The 19,829-nt window shown below is 43.2% G+C and overlaps 1 protein-coding gene across 2 annotated transcripts in view; it reads right to left on the reverse strand.

Annotated features, from left to right (window-relative positions):
* Positions 1 to 929: 929 nt before the first annotated feature.
* Positions 930 to 19,829, reverse strand: part of LOC118789729 (Kv channel-interacting protein 2) — a 171,778-nt gene continuing 152,878 nt past the window's right edge. The window contains exons 2-9 of one of the 2 annotated variants that reach the window (XM_036546302.1): positions 10,043 to 10,145; positions 7,883 to 8,003; positions 6,988 to 7,057; positions 6,060 to 6,130; positions 5,686 to 5,793; positions 4,167 to 4,271; positions 3,507 to 3,569; positions 930 to 2,885 (exon numbers count right to left, since the gene is read on the reverse strand). In XM_036546302.1, the coding sequence (XP_036402195.1) occupies positions 2,838 to 2,885; positions 3,507 to 3,569; positions 4,167 to 4,271; positions 5,686 to 5,793; positions 6,060 to 6,130; positions 6,988 to 7,057; positions 7,883 to 8,003; positions 10,043 to 10,145 (689 nt within the window). In that variant the 3' untranslated portion in view covers positions 930 to 2,837. Of the gene's footprint in view, positions 2,886 to 3,506; positions 3,570 to 4,166; positions 4,272 to 5,685; positions 5,794 to 6,059; positions 6,131 to 6,987; positions 7,058 to 7,882; positions 8,008 to 10,042; positions 10,146 to 13,839; positions 13,997 to 19,829 lie in introns of those variants that run through there. The other variant, XM_036546301.1, reaches the window with a different exon arrangement.

Below are 19,829 nucleotides of genomic sequence, written 5' to 3' on the forward strand. Positions count from 1 at the left end.
AGTGACTTGCTAGTAAATATGGATTTTTCTGGTACTGAGTGGGAAGAGAACTGCCTCAGATGGCACTGCTGACAGGATGCCACTGAAGCAAACAGACTGTGTTTCTCCATCTCTGGGAAGTTTTCCAAGAACTCTGACCCATGCAGAGGGCCAGGATTCCCTACTGTAGAGCCATGGTCTTGGTGTTGAGCAAGCTGAAATCCTACAGAAATACCTTGTTAGCTGCTAGGTTTACAATGTCTGCAAGGAGTGAAAAAAAAATGGGACCACAAATTCTAGCCATTCTACGATTAGTTAATCTATTGTCCCTTTCAAAGAGGTACATTTACACAAATTTTTAAAGGGCCACGGATGGAGCATCAAGTGGTTGACACCGTACTCTTGGTCACCAAACTCCCGTAAGTGACATTGTGACAGTCTGGGTCCACATGACAGGGGTAGGGGGGTTGTGGGGGTGGGGGGCAGTTGGGGTGTCACCTGGTCACTGTCTCAGTGAGGAAGAAGAAGCCACCAATGATGCCCATTGTCCCAACATATCATAAGTTCCTGGGAAATGGTTGTGCTGGCTTGTAGATTCTTGAACACTGCCCATTGTCATGCTAATGCTGAAATGAAACTTCTCTGGTATCAGGTGTTGGCAGAAGTGCAACCCTTTACATGTCAGACCAGCGCATACATTCCATAACAGATAATGTAAATTTGTCACAAGAAGAGCCGAGGGTTAAAACGGCTGAATTATTGCTCATGCCATCCCACTCTTTTCAAGCATATTTGTTTAAGTAACCATTTCAGGGATGTGTGTTTTTTTTACTCATTCATCTACCTCAGTCTCCACTATTTGTCAGCAATACATTTCCCCCATCACATAGTTAACACCAAAAAGTGTCAGAGAAGCACAAAATAATTCAGAATTATTTCCTAGAAAGCCATGGGTTATGCAGACAGACACATGAAAGAAACATACTGTTACTGGAACATGCAAAACATTTTTGTGTAAATAAAAAATGGTGGTACTCTTTGAGGGCCCACATTTTATGGAAATAAACTCTTTGGTCCTCTGCTTTAGAACTAAATGTGGGAGAACACCTCAACACTCCCTTTCCAATCATTTCGGTAACTGTAAAACCTTGATTTTGACCAAACATCTGTGTAGGCCATTATATTGGTATAAATCCACCCCTAACCCACCCTGTGAAAATCTTGAAGAAGTTTGGTAGGTTTTTCACTTTTTTGACTGTGCATTACAAGTATATGCCTGTATGAGGTAACAGTCTTTATTAACCCTAATTAACAAACCACATCAGTTTATATAGACTCTTACTTTACTTATTCTGCTGCTTTAGGGATAGGGCCTGGCTCTGCTGGACTGCAGTATGAGATTTGGAGAGGAACCAGAGTCCTTTTCCCTGACAGCGCAGGCAGACTGGAGATGCCAGCTCCTTCCTATGTCATGTGGAGATGAAGTCTGTGCAATGTGTGAGGTCTGCCTTTTTCCTCTGTCTTTCTCCCTCTCTCTCTTTCACTGTATCTGTAACTCCTCTACTCTCACTATGTTTCCTCAGCCATGCCACATCAATCTGCTATCCTGTGTGACTTTTGGGACTGTCAGCACTGAGACCTGATTGGCTGGCGGAGTCAGATGTCACTCTCAGACTGAAGTGTCTTTGGTGTCTCTGGTACAGGGGGACAGAGGTGACAGGGTGTGGGGGGAACAGGTTATGGGACAGACATTGCTGGTGTCTAATACTAATGACTACATGCCTCCCTGCCACACATGCTACCTTAAACACCCCCCTCCCCACACTCACACACACTGTCAAAGTACTGCAGTCTTTCAAGAGATGAAAGTGGGAGAGTGGAGACGAAGGTATAAAGGAGATAGCTAACTGTAGTTTTAGTATACTAGGCCATGTTATGACTTGGACACCCACATCACCTTTTAACGGATTATATTGAACATTTCTATTTCTATTAATGCCACCATTGGTAACCATCAGCATGGCATTCGTTATTGTCATTATTCTGTAGCACACAGGTATATAGGAAATCATCAAGATTGTGACCACAGGTTTGGGCAAGAGTGACAGCGGCCAGAGAGCATCAACAGACATGGAGTTCATGGCTCATACATGACTCAGCAAAGGAAAAGCCTTTAGGAATGAAGAGTTATGTGCACTATCAGAGTACCAGTGTAGGGGTAAAGGGACTCTGGCCTTCAGAGTGATGGCAAGAAAGCCTGACACACTAAAACAACATGCACACATACCCACACATACAGACAAGCACACACACACACAAGGTAAGAGTGAGGCACCAGTGGACAGACAGACAGAATAGCAGGCAGGCTTTGGAGCATCTTGCTAAATACTTAAGAGTGTAGGTTAGTGGTGACATCATGCTGTTTAAAAATCAGTCTATTGGAAATATTACTGCCATCTGTGATTTTGTCATGTTACATCCTGGGCCATTCAGTTGATCCCTTTCCAAATGTTTCTGTGGTCCTTGAGATGCTGGAATCCCTCCCCCAATTCAAGGAGGATAGGGGCACCCTCTGGTGACCATCCAATATGACAGCTCTTCCAAGAACAAGAATAAAATGAGGATCAAAATAAAAAACCTCTTTCCCAGTTCACCAGGCCCCTCCCCATCTCCCTCACCTCCATGTCTCTGGGGTATGGAAAGAAACTGAACTAAAGCCCCTCACTGGTGGTTGATGGGGCAGGGTGGGGTGGGGTGGAGTTTAGGAGGGATGGGACGGGCATGTGGGCCAGTGAGGAGTCCGGGCTACACGTGTGCAGGGCTCGCATTGGCCATGCCCTTCTCCGTGGAAATTCCTCCTAAATGACGTTGTCGAAGAGCTGCATGGACTGCATGATGTTTTCATCCTAAGGATTGGGGAAAGGGAGGACAGACATTAGCATCAGCTGGAACAAAATACCTTCACCTGCTTCAAAGGCAGACTCTCAGATATAGCTGGCTGGAGCTCCCCCCCTCATACAGTGAAAACCCTGTTAATGTCAGATTCATTTCCTGGAACCATTCAAAAGGCTGCACTTTCGCTGCCCCACAGCTAGCAAATGTCTTGTCTAGACAATGCAAACAGGTTGTTTTCTCTCTCTTCTCTCTCATTCTCTGTGAAGGTTTTTGTCTGTTTTAATGGGGTGGGGTATTTGTTTGTTTTGTTGTGTTTCTTCAATGAATTGTGTCTGTGATGTTGGGGTGGCAGTGTAGCACAATGGTTAAGGAGCAGGACTTGTAACCGAAAGGTTGCCGGTTCAATCCCCGTTGGGACACTGCTGCTGTACCCTTGGGCAAGGCACTTAACCCACAATTACCTCAGCTATATAAATGGATAACATTGTAAAGAACCGTAACCTATGTAAGCTCTGGATAAACGTGTCTGCCAAATGAATAAATGTAAATTTTATGTCCCAACAAAGTGGGATTAAAATTAAACTTTGTTGGTGAAGGTCAATAAGCTTCCCATTCTGATTCAGAACACATACCTTTTGGCATGATTCGATGAACTCTTCGATAGTGACCACTCCATCCTTGTTACGGTCCATTTTCTGATTTGAAAAATAGATGAATGCAACTCAGGTTATAAATATTATGCACTGGTAAAAAGTATTTTTTTAAACAAATTTAACAACAAATGTAATGATATACAGCAGCATGCAGTAATATTTTAATACACCATGACCAATGCATACAGTTCTCCATTCTTAACACTTTTTTTTGGGATCAATAAGGTTTGAGTTAAGAGATTACACAACAGTGAGTAAAGTAAAGTTAAACTTTACAGAGAACATCTTATAATTGTCTGTAAATGAAAAAAATGTAGTTCACTGTGGTGCTACAGTAATTCCATGCTAAAGAGGGTCGTGTTTGATTAATAAACTACTGCTGTATGTGCACTAAGGGTTAGGTCATATTGGATCTACTCCCAAACAACACAGCAATGTACATTTTGCAACACATGCTGCATATCTGTTATCCTTTTTAAGAGTGGAGAATGAAAGTCAGAGTGAAAACAGCCTGAAGATTTCATAACAGTCTTTCATAACAGCCTGACTGTTTGTGAGCAGATCTTGCTGTGACCTGGGCAGATGATGAGAGTGCTGATGGGAAGGCAATGAGCCAGCCTGGCTGGTGACCGCCGTTACCTGGAAGAAGTTTTCAACATGTTCCCTGGGGGCGTCTTCCTGCATGCAGGGGTAGGTGTACTTCCCCATCATGTCATAGATTGACTTCATGATGTCCATCATCTCCTAGGATGTGCAGTAAAAGGGCAGAGAGCAGGGCATTAGAAAAAAACCCCACAACATCAAATGTTTGGCCAGATCACTGACTAAATAAAAACCAGGAGGAGGAAGTGAGATTTGGGCATTTGCTTTTTCTGATAATGAGAACTTTTTACAAATGAAACACAAAACTGTGTCACGTAAGACTTTTGAAGCACACGGTTTTGCTGTGAGAATGCATGGTTACCAGATTTGTACTTTAAATCAGTGTTAGCTTTTTGGAAAGATTTTGTGTCAAAATGTTGACTAAATTATTTCTGTTTAAGTGTTCAGTAAGTTTGATTTTCAAAAGTAACATGTAATTTTGCAAGATGCATGAATAAAAATTCAGATACAGATTTTGGGAATTTCCTTTGCCTTACAAGCTTTGTGGCTACCGGTTATGTATGTTAGCAATAGCAATAATCTGACCAGAGTTTATGTGTTTTAGCAAGTGCAATGATCTGGCTTTAGCAGTAGGAGGCTGTGGTTTTATGTGTTTTAGCAGTAGCTGTAATCTGGCTACGGTTTTATGTGATGGGCGGCAGTGTAGTGGTTAAGGAGCAGGACTCATAACCGAAAGGTTACAGGTTCAGCAGGTGCTGCTGTACCCTTGGGCAAGGTACTTAACCCACAATTGCCTCAGTAAATATCCAGCTGTGTAAATGGATAACATTGTGAAGAACTGTGACCTATGTAAATCGCTTTGGATAAAAGCGTCTGCTAAATGAATCAATGTAAATGTAGTGTGTTCTAGCTGTAGCTGTAATCTGGCTACGGTCTGATGTATTTTAGCAGTAGCCTATGTGTAATCTGGCTGTGGTTTTAGGTGCTCTAGCAGTCGCTGTAATCTGGCTAGAGTTTATGTGTTTTCGCAGTAGCAAGCTACGGTTTACGTATTCTAGCAGTATCTTTAATATGGCTATGATTTATGTGTTATAGCAGTAGCTGTAATCTGGCTGTAGTTTTACGTGTTTTATCAGTAGCAGTGATACGGCTATGTTTGTATGTGTTTTATATGGGGCGCCAAATGTAACAGACCTTTTTTCGTAGCACAGAAAGCATTCTGTCTGCGAAGGCAAAACACTGATGTCTATGAAAGTGCCAGCAGCCTTTGCTTTCGTGGACGGAATTTATGCGTTTTGTAGCACAGAAGGCATTCTGTCCACGAAAAAAGATGTTACATTTGGCGCCCCATAGTTTTAGAAGTAGTAATGATCTGGCTTATGTGTTTTAACATTAGCTGTATCCTGGCTATAGTTTTATGTGTTGTAGCACTAGTGATTCAGCTACTCTGTGCACATATTGCTCTAAAGGGGACGTGTGTGTAATGTCCTGAGAAGTACTGTGTGAAGACAGGCATTCCTGTGTCTGTGGGGTGTGTGGCTGCAAGTGCAGACACCTCTTTGGTGATACAGCCGTCCTTGTTGAGATCGTAGAGGTTGAAAGCCCAGTTCAGGCGATCGTTAATGGACCCTCTGAGGATGATGGACAGCCCAGCGACAAAGTCCTGTGACAGAGAGGGATTGACATGTTTCTAACAGAACAGGAGTGTGGAGATGACATTTCCCATGAGCCAAAGCTTCTTTCTGAAGAATACAATTTCAAACTTCTAGCTGCTCACCACATAATACATTAAGGAGGTCCCAGATGCAAAGTCCACTTACAGCAAATTCCTGGGGGAGCATTGAACTGAATGCAGTCGAGACTACTTCCTCAGTGCTGCACAGAAGCTTGCCCCAGGCTCCCCAAGGTAAACACAGAAATAGATCTCACCTCAAAACTAACAGATCCATTCTTGTTAGTGTCAAACGCTTCAAACAGGAAATGAGCGTATGTACTTGAATCTGGAAAAAAGAAAGGTTCACATTGTTTGAATAAGTCTCCATCCATTTTTTATGAAGTCTTTCTCTGGAATATATCACCCACACCAAAAATAGCTAAGTATTAACAAGAAGTAGCCTTGATCATTAGAAAAAAATGACTTACCTAATTAAAATGTCATCTCGAGTCAGGCTCTTTGCTTTTTGAAAAATTATTTAAAACCTTATCTATTCAGAGGCACTATATCAAACTAAGGCCCACACCATTCTAGATTAATTTTTTCATTGCTTACAGTGATTTTTGGAGCTGATGAAAATAAGAAAAATGTCATCAGTAAAAAAAAGTAATACTTGCTTGATACTTACATTCAGACACATAGATGTGCTTTCATTGAATCTAAATCTAAGTAGATTCCAAAGCTCCCAAACATGGATGAATATGAGACTAAGAGCAGGGCAGGTTTGATTGCTTTTTACATGTTTACAGGGATTAATAAAGTGGACTAGAGAGGCTCTCTCAAGTTCTGTCAGCAAAACAAGAAGGCATGGGTGGGAATTAGATAAAGGTAAATTTCACACTTACCCATATATATCCAGTGTCCAAAGTATTTAGCCACATCCAGTATTCATGCATTTATTAATGCATGGAATAGCACACCATTATTAAAAGACAAAGCAGAGACCCTGTTCAAAACCAGGTTTGACATGATGCTTGATACACTAAAGACCCTAAAGACCACAGGAAAGGAATGGCTTGGATTCTCTTTATGAATATGGTGTTCTTTTTTGGTCATAAATTGATGAAACATTTTAAACATAAACCCCTGATCTAACCCTAAACCTGAGATGAGAGGGCTGGGGATAAGGTAAGAAACACCCACCTCCCTGGGGGAAAAACTGGGAGTAGATGATCTTAAAGGTTTCTTCATTGACCGCTCCACTGGGGCATTCCTAAAGCAGAGAGAGAGAGCACACACAACATAACTGGCCTGGGAAACAAATGCCATCCCACAAATGAGCACTTTATCATTTCACTGCACCCAGCCAGCTATGTATCAATCAGACTTTTCATATCCATGTGGAGGATCTGAGTTAGGAAGGACATTGCATGCAGTACACAGGAAGTCACAGCAATATAGCAAGACTCAAATGATTGGCTGGTCAGTCCCCATTTCACTAACCAATCCCCTACTTCTTATCAACAACAACTTGATTTACTGCTGTTATTATCATTGTTACTAATGTCATCGTCATCATTATGCTCATGGTTATTATTACACTCACCAAGTTCTTACCTTGGACGACTTACAATACCATGTCAACCTCAATATGAAAGATAGATATCATAGATAGTTATCATCATGCCTAAATATGAAACTACAATGGGAGTAGTACTTTCTGCCTCACACTTCTTTCTCCTGTCACTACTTGTTTGTCTCCTCTGCCTGTCTATCTTTGTGTGTTCACCTCGTTTACCTTTGTTTTCTACTTTTCTTGACTTATTTAGTTGAGGTTAGTTGTTTTGGTTGCACTTAAAGCTTACTCCAAGCTCTCCTACACTACTGTAGCTTACTTGCTGTTCCTCACTTGTAAGTCGCTTTGGATAAAAGCGTCTGCCAAATGACCTAAATGTAAATGTAAATGTAATATGGAAGGAATTTTATAACTCTTAATTTCTTTAAAGAAATGATAAAGAATGAATGCTGGTGGAGGACTGGACATGCAGGGTCCATGGGAAAAGAGGTAGGAGACAGCAGGACAGAAGGGGACACTCACATTCTTGAATCCTCGGTAGAGGACCTGCAGTTCCTTCTTGGTGAACTTGGTCTGCTCCTGCAGCTTGTCCAGACCCTCGGGCCGATGGCAGACAGTGGAGAGCTCAAAGTCATCCTCAATGCTGTCTGTGGGAGACAGTGACACATTGATATGGCTCTCCACCACAGTTCGGAAGCGGTCTGCCCTGACGTCTGTCACATTTAGCTACTGTTACTAGTGGAGAATTGTAAAATGACAACTGTGCTGAAAACACTGTGCCAGCATTGTCTTACAGTTAAAGATTGAAAGGTTTGAAAGCTAATGATGCAGGTTTCAAGACAGTATTTAATAGGCTTGAGATGAAATATCAAAAATTTCACAAAATGTTTTGTGCCCTGGAGAACATACATGAAATCAGTTTACCACATGGCTTGCATTAAAACTTGCTAGAATCTAATATACATTTTTTAAAAAATATCATGCACGTGAAATATTGGCTTTACTCATTCTGTCCATTAGTCCTTAAACTAAGAGAAATGTATTATGAGTTCCGATCCTTTGTTCCTACTTGTCAGTTTGCATTCCAGTTGTGACAGTAGCCACTCATATAGCATGGGTAAATGGAATTTCCATATATCATTTTCATGTCATCACAAACATAAATATTACGACTGATTCATTCCATATCACTAAGAGTTCATTTAAGTTACTAAAGATTGAGATGTTTCCATCTCTTTAGAGTAGCAAGCAGTTCTCATAGTAAGCCAACAATTGAACTCTACTGTGTAAAGTTAAGAAATAAACAAAAGATGTCTCACAAACAAGCTTGTTAGCTAGCTCATTCACTTGCAAGCAAGTGAATTCAGCAGAATCATGTGGAAAATGTTTGGAAAGTTACTGTGAGTCTGGAAACAAGTTAGATGCTACTTTCATAGGTTTAGATACTTTCATAGATTTAGATTCATAAATTTCCCTATCAGATACAAACAAATATTAAGTAAGTGAGGAGGAGTGAAGCCTTTTATTGACTGTTAGTATGATTTGCAACTTTCTGTAAGGCATTGTGAATAAGGGTCCATGTAATGTAAGAGTCAATGTAAGAGTCATGTTTGGCACTACAGACCTTGTTGTTCTCATTGTTAAGCATGAAAGGACGGTGGAACAGTATGTTTTCCTTTAGACAGGAAAGTGTCTTAGGTTCAACTGGAAAGATCAAGCTGCACATTCATGTACCCTTTCTCTAAAGCTAACTGTTCTGAAACATGTTTTGAGTCAACACAGTCCTGATAGATGCTTGTTTTAGTATTTATAAGGTATTCATGTGCCAAGGCCATTGCAAGATGTTCCTTCTGCATTGAAATATGATGATTGCAATTTAGCAGAAATGTCATAACTACAGTTTCAAAGAGCTGACCTGCATTTATGCTCTTCAGTAACACATTAACTGGACTTAGTCCAGAATCTGTCAAGTTTGCTTCAAATGGTCTGAAGAATCAAACAAAAAACCAACTCAACAAACAAGACGCCATCTATGGCTCAAAGTAAAACAAGATGATTGGATGCACTGCCTGAATACACAGTCTGTAGTTACTGTCATTTGACAAAAGAGTCAATAAGCAAATTACAACCCCACAGCGACCAAGTTACCAGCAATAAAACAAGCCACATGTTCTGAGAAATCAAACAATCAATTGTGATAAAGGACAGTCTGTCCCATTGTGTGTGTATTGTCTATATGGTGAGCAGTGCAAACTCATTTATCCGATGCTGGCTAATGGAGAGCTACTGTCCAAGATATCTGGCCCAATGAGGCATCCTGCAATCTGCCCTCAGCCCCAGAGGGTCTAAATGCCCTGCTGAGCTGGTGCTGAAGGGCTGTTAGCACCACTCGCCCCTCTCCTGTGCCACATACAGCGCTTGACACAGTTGCTGCACCTTGACGCAGACGCGACATCACTCGGCCCTTCCGGGGAGATGCTGGAAACCGCCAGCCCTTCACACCTTCTGCCTCACGCTCTGTCAGACCTATTCTGCCCCTGGGGGGGGTAACATATATCCAGATCCACATAAACACGGCTATGCCCCCACCCCCCCCCCGGCTGTTGGTGTGTTCAGCAGGACAGTGGAGGGTGAGGGGAGGAGACGCATAAACAGACAGGGTGGAATAAAGCAAAGAGGCACTTGCATTGACTGACTGAGGGGGCGGCGCTGGGCCCGCAGCAGGGCAGCAGTTTGAGGAATCTCTGTTTTATGGTTTTTTTGCTTTGGCTGGAAGGAGGATTACCTGTAAGTCACCAACCACAGCAGAGAGGTTAAACAGAGTGGAGCGAACAGGCCCTCACGTGTGCAAGCGCGCACAGACACAGGTGCACGCACTCGCGCATGCAAGTACATATGGGCATGATAAATTTTCAAAACATTCGCACAGCGACAGCTACATTCGTATGGCTGCATGGCCTCAACACTGAATGCATGACACATATTAAAGGGCACCAAGGGTAGTTCTGTGAGAAAGTAAAACCAGGGAGATTGGTTGCATATACCAAGAATATATAAACCAGCATTGTTAGGGGCATCTACTTGGGTGTGTTCTTTGTAACTCCACCAAGGCTTCCCTGGGATTCATTTTCAAATAATTTTTCACTTTTTCCAGGAGTTTCAATTTTCTAACTCAACTTTAGGCAGCCTTCAAGCACGTTTGTTACATGCTGTGTTAAATGTTGTTGCTACTGAGAAGTGAACTACTGATCATTTTTCAGAGAACAGCCCTTGGCGCCCTTGGTAGAGCAGAGTAAACACAGATGTTTTATTATGACCAGACATTCAGCTCCAGTGTTTCTTCCACCCTGTCTAGGAGGTTCCGCTGCTGAATATCTGGCCCATGCATTGGGAATCTGTGGAGCAAGCTTAGCATGCGGAGGCCATGCTTTTGAGCAGTTAGAATCACTGGGCATGATTTATGTGCTGGATAAACTCACATGCAATGAAACCAACCTGGTAACATGCAAAGCAAGACCTGCCATCCGTTTGAGTCCCACACCACATACTTCTTAACATGAACTGTGTGTTGCCTACATGAGTGAATACAGTGTCTTTTATAGTATACTACAGAAAGGATTTCACAGATGAATGGATTTATTTTCATTATTTTCATTTTTTATTTATGTTTCCCCCTAGTTCCTATCAATAATGCCACCCCATCTTTGCAACCCCCACTGACAGTCTGGGAGGATTAGGCAAACACAAGCTCTCCTCCGAAACATGTGATGCCAATATATCTTCTTTATACACTGTAGTCCCCATGCCAAGCTTACGCAAATTTGAGGTGGAGGAAGATACTCCATGTGCAGCTTTATACAGGCAGACTGTGGGTGCCAACTGACCAACAGAGGTCACTGATGAGCAATGGGACAGACCAGTCCCTGGCTGTCCATCCCACTTGTGTATCCCTGGCAAAATGAAACCAGTTTATTCCTCTGCCGTGAGATCCTGGTCTTTGTTGGCATATGCTACAGCTGGGATCTAACCCGGGCTGTAGGGCTCAGCCTGCTCTTGAAACACCAAGTGGTTTAACCAACTGAGCCACTCAGGATCTTACATGAAAGTGTTAATTTATGGACATTGCTGTACTTATTCTGTGCATGTGATTGTGAGTGTATGTGTGTGTGTCAGTATTTGCCTCACCTATATGCTACCTCAGGTTCCATGATAAAGGAGGAGAGTTAAAAAAGGTGGACATAAAGTAAAACAGAGGTGAGAAGTAGCGATTAAATGCATCCCCATATTATTGTTTAGCTGCTAAGGAGAGCATTAGCTATATGTATAAAGTAAGAGGCCCCACATGTTAAGATTCTAGTTTTTTTCATCTTTTTTCCTTTCATCTGTCACTTTGAATGAATATTTCTCTGGGCAACTGCTCAACACATTCATGCAAATTATGATCTAATGAGCACAATGTACATTCTTACTTCTCACTGTGATGCAATTCAGGTGATGTGAAAAAGTGAAAAAATGAAAAAATGTCCATTGCCTTTATATATGTGAATGTGTTTGCGTTGATTGTCCTGGCAAAGGTCCAGCTGGATCGAAATGTGGCCTTGTCTTTGGCTCAAAATTTAAAGCAAACATAGGCAATACAATGGTGTGCAATGTGAGCCTGTAAAGTAGATCAAAATCAGGAACATAAGCCCAGTGACTCAGTATCTGTGTGCTGTGTCTGGACATTGAAAGATGCAGTAAGGTCTTGTTTCTGAGAATTGCTACACCTGTCAGAGTTGGCTGGCTGCCTCACACTGGACAACAACAGATTTATGGCTCATGCTGCTGTTACCAGCCAGGAGCAGAGCTGCAGCCCTCTGTTGGGTTAGATTGAGTTTGAGGTTGCCAGACTGGGTGCATGAGATTGCCAGGTTTTTTTCCCTTCAACACAGTTCACTGTAAATAAGCAGTGATAAACCCCATAGCTCTATATAATTGCTCTGTATGAAACACAATAATCAGAGTTTAAAGTGGCACAAAAGCCCCCCTACAAAAATTCCAACTGTGGTTTAGTATTGTTTAATATATAATAATAATAATTTCCTCTGTTTAGGTAAGTTACCCAGATGTTCCTTGCATATGGGTAATATACACATAAAATAAATCAGATAAATAAATATTGAAACAAATAAATACATAATATAGACATTCCAAGGACACCAAAACCTTTTTTCATTTTTTTTTTACAATGGTACAAATCACAAACACATTTTGCCTCTGTTCATTTGACTGAATTGATGACAGAGGACTAAGGCAACAACATCAACCGCTGCATCAAATCAGGCCTTTGGTATGTATGCATCTAACCCTGCATGCAAATTTACATCTCACCAACAGCTCCCTTTTACGCCCTATTACAGCAGTGGAGTACACATGAATATGGGTTTTCATCCCCTTCAGCGCTGACGAGTGAGCCCTGGGTATAGAGATAACTTGATGGAGTGATGAGGGGGACATGTGAGCAGACCTTTGACCTATATGAAATGAAAGATGACCCGCAAGTCCGCAAGGTGAATGCAAGGAAACACTGGAGTAGCAGACTCACCCACTCACCCATATGCACACATTCATAGTAAAACTCCCAGATGGCAAACTTAGTGTCATGCGAGGCTCTGAGGCATGCAAGGCGGATTCACATAACCTGGCGCGTAGCAGTTTGCTGACCTGGCTTTAGATCCTATTCCTTAATTAATTTCACCCCTGGACATCGGACGCAAGTGGACACCAGCTGGGTTAACAGGCGAGGAGGGGGCAGTGGGGGGTATAAATGACCGTTACACCTCACTGTGATCATAAAGGAATCACAATCCCAACCATGTTGCTTAGTGTTGTTCCTATTTTTCTCTCTGTTCTGTTCTCCTTAGGCAGTAATGGTGCTATGCTTGTGTTGTGGTTTCCAGTCTTGCCCCAGTGAAAGGTGGAGACTGGGTCTGAGTGTCTATAGAAGAGTTAAGACGGTACTGCCACCACTGCTACTCCACAACTCCACCACTGCAGTCCACATACACCCACCCCTGCCGCTGCCTCCAATGGCACTTGACTCCTTAACCCTCCCAACTGAAACAATGCCCACAGGTCACCTCCAACAGAAGCACATCACCTAAGGCTTCAAGTACAAGTTGCAGTTGCACATCTATAATCAGCATGCTGTGCTTTCACAGAACTGTAGCACAAACCCTTAAGACCCCAGTCCCCAACCATGAATCCCATGACATCAAGACATCAGACATGAATCCCATGACATCAAGACATCCAGAAACCTGTTGTTGAATACAGAAAATTAGCTTGTCCACCTTGTTCGCCTTTACAGAATAGACCGTGAGTACAGCCCTCACTGTGCTACTTAGACCCTGTAGAATAGACCTTGACTGGTAGAGACCCTACAGAGAAACCTCTACTGGGATATACTCAACAGAATAAACCCGCAGCAGGACACTCACTCTTTCCACTGTGTCTCCTTGGGACCAGCTCCTTTATGCTTTTGAAGAATGCTCCTGCTGTCTGAGGAATGAAAGCCATGTTTAAAGAGGAGTTTGCTCTTTCAGTCAACCTCTCAGTCCCCCAGACTCTTCCCTCTCTCAGCCTTGCCTTTTCTCTCCTTTTGTACCCCTCTCTCTCTCTCGCTCTCTTTCTCTCTCTCCTCCGCCCATCCTAGCCTGTTTTTGCCCATCTCATCCACGTCACTTGGAGGCTGACCAGCCATAACGCAGACTGCTGGGCTTCAGATTAACGGCACCGGAAGCACAGCAAGGCCTCGGCCTTCAGCCCGTGAGAGAGCGAGAGGGAGTGCATGTGTGTGTGTGTGTGTGTGTGCGTGTGCCCGCCCTTGCGTGCGTGTGTGTGTGTGTGTGTGTGTGTGTGTGTGTGTGTGTGTGTGTCCATGTCTGTTTATACACGTTTTTGTTTATGTGTGTTCTGATATCTGGCATCTTACCCAGTATTAAGTGCACCCTGTAAAAAGATTATCACACTGTCCTCTGAGCCCATTTAACAGAGACAGACCTCATACACACAGGTGCAACATACAACCATACTTGTGCATATAACAACATTAAAACAAATCAATACAATGACTATAAAAACAAAACTATACTTGTACGTATATATATGCCTCGCTGTTACAGTTCCACAAACTGTCCATGAAGTTGAATTATTGAGTAACAGCAGGGACACAGAGTACCTGTATTAATATTTACAGAGGCCGATCTGACCATGACTCACCCTGACAATAAATCATACACAGCAGAAGTGCAATTCCATGGGCACTGACTTAATCATTCAGCTGAGGTGCCTGATTGGCGCTTTGGGGCCTATTTTCAGCCAATCTGAGCCCTGCACCACACATGCCCCGCAGGCACAGACCCCTGACACCACAGCCAACGCTCAGTGCCCTTTTTGTACACCTCCAGGACACAGAGGTTGCAAAGATTTAAGTGGCCCTTGGCTGCCGTGGAAATGATGCTGGCCACAGCAGTGGCTCCTGCAGAGTCCAGTTGCTTTCCAGGAAGGAGTAGTGGCATAGTGCTTTAGCAGGGTGGTGCTTTGGTGCTGTAAAGGTGGCACTGCAGGGGCAAAACCTTCCTTATTCACCCCCAAGGGGAGAAGTAATGTCTAGTCAGGGTGCCAGTCAGAATCTCACACTAAAAGCTTGTGCTCTTACAGCTGGAGGAAGAGACATTGATGCTAATCCCATTCTGGCAAGGATCTTACTGCCACCATCTGGCCATTGTTGTGTCCAGAATACTTGTTAGTCCAAGAATACTGACTGTTCCCAAATCAGGCAACATGGTGAGGTGCTGGCATTATGGCAAAATTTGCAAAGGTAGGTTTGATCATGAAATACGCATAAACATGGAATCATCATGGAAACATCATACTCCGAACACACAGAATGCAATAAGCGCAGCCATTCAGGGATGATAACCAATGCGCTACTTACGCCTGACACCTGTGCAACGCATGAGATTTTTGTTGCTGTGACTCCCGTGCCCTACAGAGCACAGCATGCACTTCAGGTGGCCCATATGAAATATGACGGATCTAAAAACCAGGTCATGTTAATGCATCACCATTGATTGAGTTAACCCAACTGGAATCTCTCACACTGGGTGTGCTGACCAAGTGTGGCACTGTTTAGCTCAGAACACATGGGGGAAGGGTGGGGAATTCACTAAATAGGGGAAAGAGGGAGGAGGTAGGGGAGAGTCTACATTTGGATAGGTGATTAGCAGATGTAATTTTTAAAGCAGGAAATGAATGACTCTCTGTAGGACTAACTGCTTAAATTCACACTTTACAATACACATGCACACAATAACAATTCAACAAAAATTTATACACTACAAAATAGTATTATAAAATATATTATTTTAATAAATGTATTATTTTATATTCTACTTCTTATAGTGAAGCATTATATAAAAATATTATCTAGAAGTATTGATTAGTCACAATAACATTTTGGTATGACGCATATACTTGTTTCACGGAGGCTGTCTTAATTCAGCTGCTTGAACACTTGTTTTGAAATGTGCCTGAGAGCAGATGTGAGTCATTTTTGTTGTTCTGGGTCATAAGATTTTGAAGATATTGAAGCTTGATGCTTTTTAAATACTACACAAACATGTACCTCAGCCAACCACAATACAGCTTGCTTCCTTTTTTGTCTCAAATTTGTCACATATATTTAATCCTGCATTAATATTTTATCGTTGATGCATTTGAATATTTGCATTTGAAACAATCAATTATTTGATTAAAAGTGTGAATCAGGGCAGACCAGACTCATAACAATACTCTGCTCAAGACTCCATCAAGTGTGAATGGAAATATCTCCCAACTGTACTATAGCAGGCAGTGTGCAGTGATACAACAGATCTGTGTACTTCAGCTCAACCCATCTAAATCCTTTCATCATGAGACAAAAATGCCCATCACCAGCTACTGTTTACTGCTACTGGATTTTAAAAGTTTCTTGATCAAATCCATATCGTTACTTCATGCCTTCCCTAAACATAGACGGAGACACCTACAATCTTTCATCTGACCATCTCCCATCTGAACTGCTGCAATACCCCCACAGGCTACAACTTGCACGGCATTGATTAAAAGCCTCTCCTTTTCTCTATTACCTCTGGTTGCTGTTATTCGGTTACATAGGGTATACCGCTCCTTTACCTCATGAAGTTAAATACTGTATATAGAAGCTCTTGGCACACAACCTGTTTCTTTGAAACCACTCTGATAAGTTACCACTCGCCAAATGGATTTTATGTGACTTCTCAGCACAACAGCAGGTTTCCAGGAACCACCCCTCCCCCTTTTTGTCTGCCTCTCCTCTCTCCCTGGGAGCGCCCTGTGCCCTGCCCGATGCCACCCCTAGCTCCCTTACCTCTGCTGGAGAAATCGATGAGCCCCAGGAAGTGCAGGAGCTTCAGGGAGCTGCCAATGACTAGCAGAATGCCCACGGTCTGCAGCCCCTCCATCTCCCACTCCTCCCTGAAGAACAGCAGCATGGTGCCCGAGAGGCGGCGGGCAGCGGAACCTGCGCAGAGCTCTATCCCCCTCCCTGACACGCCCTCACACCTCCGGGCCCCCCAGGGGCTGCCTCCCAATCCCCCGCCACTCCAGATGCGCCGCTGCCTCTGCCTGCAGGTGTGACAGACTCCCTCTCTCTCAAAGACTCTCCCTACACATCACATGAACTTGCAGGGTTCAGTGCGCCGTGCTGATTAAGTCTCTTCAAAAAAGGGTATTGGTATAGGAGCAGCCCCCTCAACTGCTCCCCCTCCGGAGGGGACTCGATGCTTCCCCCCCCGCCCAGTCCCTTCTCTGGTTCTCTTTGAGGCAGCTCCACGCTCCTGTGCCACTCCAGCAGAGATGTGGTCACTCTTTTATGGACTTCTCCCTAACTGATTTATTTTTATTCCCCTCTCCTTCCCTCCCTCTCTCCCTCCCAGCTCTCCTCCCTCTGTTTAATTGGGTCAGTTGTGTGTGTTTTTTGAAGGGCTGGGGGTGTGGGGGAGAAGGAGAAGGGGGAAGGCGGGCCGGCAGACAGATGTGACATGTTCTCTCCAAGGACCGTCTGCAGGCGCCAGTGTAGGTACTTTTCTGCACCTTAGCAGCTGATCCTGAATCAGAATCAACATTTCACACTTTATGATTGGGGTTAGGACTAAAGGTGGGCAAGCTGATCTTGTATCGGTGGCCAGGAGCAGACAGCCTTCTCCCTTATCTGGACCATGGCCGCCCGATTCTAAGAGGGCCAACACGACCTCCCCCATGCACTACAAGACACACACACACACACACACACACACACACACACAAATGAACACATTCCGCGGAACACATGCTCCATGAGAGGACTAAACACACACACATATATACACACACACACACACACACACACACACACACACTCCATGACACTTCGCGCACATGCATGCAAACATGTGCACTACACGTTTCCAAAGTGAGGGAAAGTTGTTAGAATGCCTGCAGTGGTCCTACAGTCATTGCTAAGAGTCCTTTCCCCTTAGCCAACGCTGCAAGACAATACTAAGATAATGCGTTTTAAGGCATTTTCCCTGAGCGACATCAGGACATCTTCCTGATCGGGCACTTTGGTGTCACATTAACATGGCAACCCAGCCAAGCTCTCAGGATGTGGGCTCAGAGGCGGGGCTAGATGTTATTCAGGAGGTCTTTGGCTCCTCCTCAATGGGGCCGGCTAACAAGCGAGGGAGTGTCTGAGGGGCGAGACAGTGCTGGAGACTGTGTGATTAATGTGCTCCGGGTTCAAGCGGACCCAGATCACCACGGCAGCCGTCGGCGTGGGGATCATTACACAGCCGCAGTCTGAGCATGATCCGCTAAATTAGATTACATCAACAGAGGCTACAAATACACTCTGTCGTATGCAGAACGAAAACCAGACAGGGAAAACCTCTTCAATAGAGAACGAATCAAACTCTTTCCAGAGCCTGACAGATTGCCAAAACGTTACAGAAATATGTACACACAGCCACACAAATTTAACATTCTCTAATTAGGTTAATGACACAAATCAAACCACCAGTGTGCTTCTCAGAGCTGTTTGGGAACTGATGGTTTAGACAGAAAGAAGACTACATGGCCAGAGCATTGTCTGTTGCCCTGTTCCTGATCTTCATGTTTGAATGACAGCTACTGTAAAACACAACATGCTGGCCCCCTGACTCCATCTCCAAGTGGGAAAATATGCTCTATTTTCTGGTAATTAAGAATGGGAGTGACAAAATTAGCTCCCTGTCTTTGAAAAGCATCTTTAAATAGTACACATTTCAGTCTTGACCTGGAAAAGTCCATTATAAATTCTGACATTAGAAAAGAATAATATCAAACCCCTATTATCCAGCCTCAAACTTAAAGATTTTATTTATTTAACCTTCATTTTACCGGTATGGTAGTACTCTCCTCATTGAGATAAAAATCTGTTTTTCAAGAGAGACTTGGCCAAAAATAGCAGCACATGACATTTCAAAGAATAACACATTTACAGCATGAAACACAAGGCATTACAGTTTGAAAGAAAACATCAGTTAACATACTGTGCTTGGGAAAGGTGGTGTCACTAAGGAAATATCATCAACAATCATGTTTTTAACCCTAACTTTATAGTCATTCAGTGAGACAAGCTCCTGTAATTTCATATCTTTCTGCAACTCATTCTAAGTGGAAGGGGGGGGGGGATTGGAATGCTTTGGGGCAACATCAAAAATACATAGTTTTTAGAACACAGGTGATAGTTATAATTTGTCTGTTGGACAATGTAGGTACTGAACACAGCTAAGATGGGACCTGTCTCAGTATGGCCTTATAAATAAAAATGTACCAATGACTTAGTCTACACAGAGCTAAAGATAGCTAGCCTACTCATATAGAGGGTATGGTGCCAGATGAGAGCTTCATATTCTGCTTTGGGAATATACTACAAATTCCAGCACTGTTGATAAATAACATTTACTGTAGATATACTTAAAAGTACTGTTGCTCCCATGAAACTCAAGGTTCCACTGTTTGCCTGTCTCACTGAGAAATGTTAGGAAATACCTATACCTAACTTCATAAAATAAAAATACATTAGCCACTATTTCACCTGAAAAGGTGAAATTACTCCCCGTGGTTTTACAAACCAAGCCATTAACAATCAGAAAAATCCCTCACAGTGGCCAGACAGGCTGGGTTTGCCTCAGCCCGGTGCTAGTGACCATGGTGTCTTACTCATAGCTGTCTGATCATGGCGCTCAGCCACACGTATCTCCCTAAATGGCATGCTGTGTGCCGTGGGGCATGCCCAGGTAGGGCCGCTCTATGCAGAAACGGGCCAAATCAAATCTCCCAGCTCTTTACTGACTCACTGGGAGCGTGCATGTTTGATGTCCATCTG

Source organism: Megalops cyprinoides, chromosome 15 (assembly GCF_013368585.1).
Source record: "Megalops cyprinoides isolate fMegCyp1 chromosome 15, fMegCyp1.pri, whole genome shotgun sequence".
Lineage (NCBI taxonomy): Eukaryota > Metazoa > Chordata > Actinopteri > Elopiformes > Megalopidae > Megalops > Megalops cyprinoides.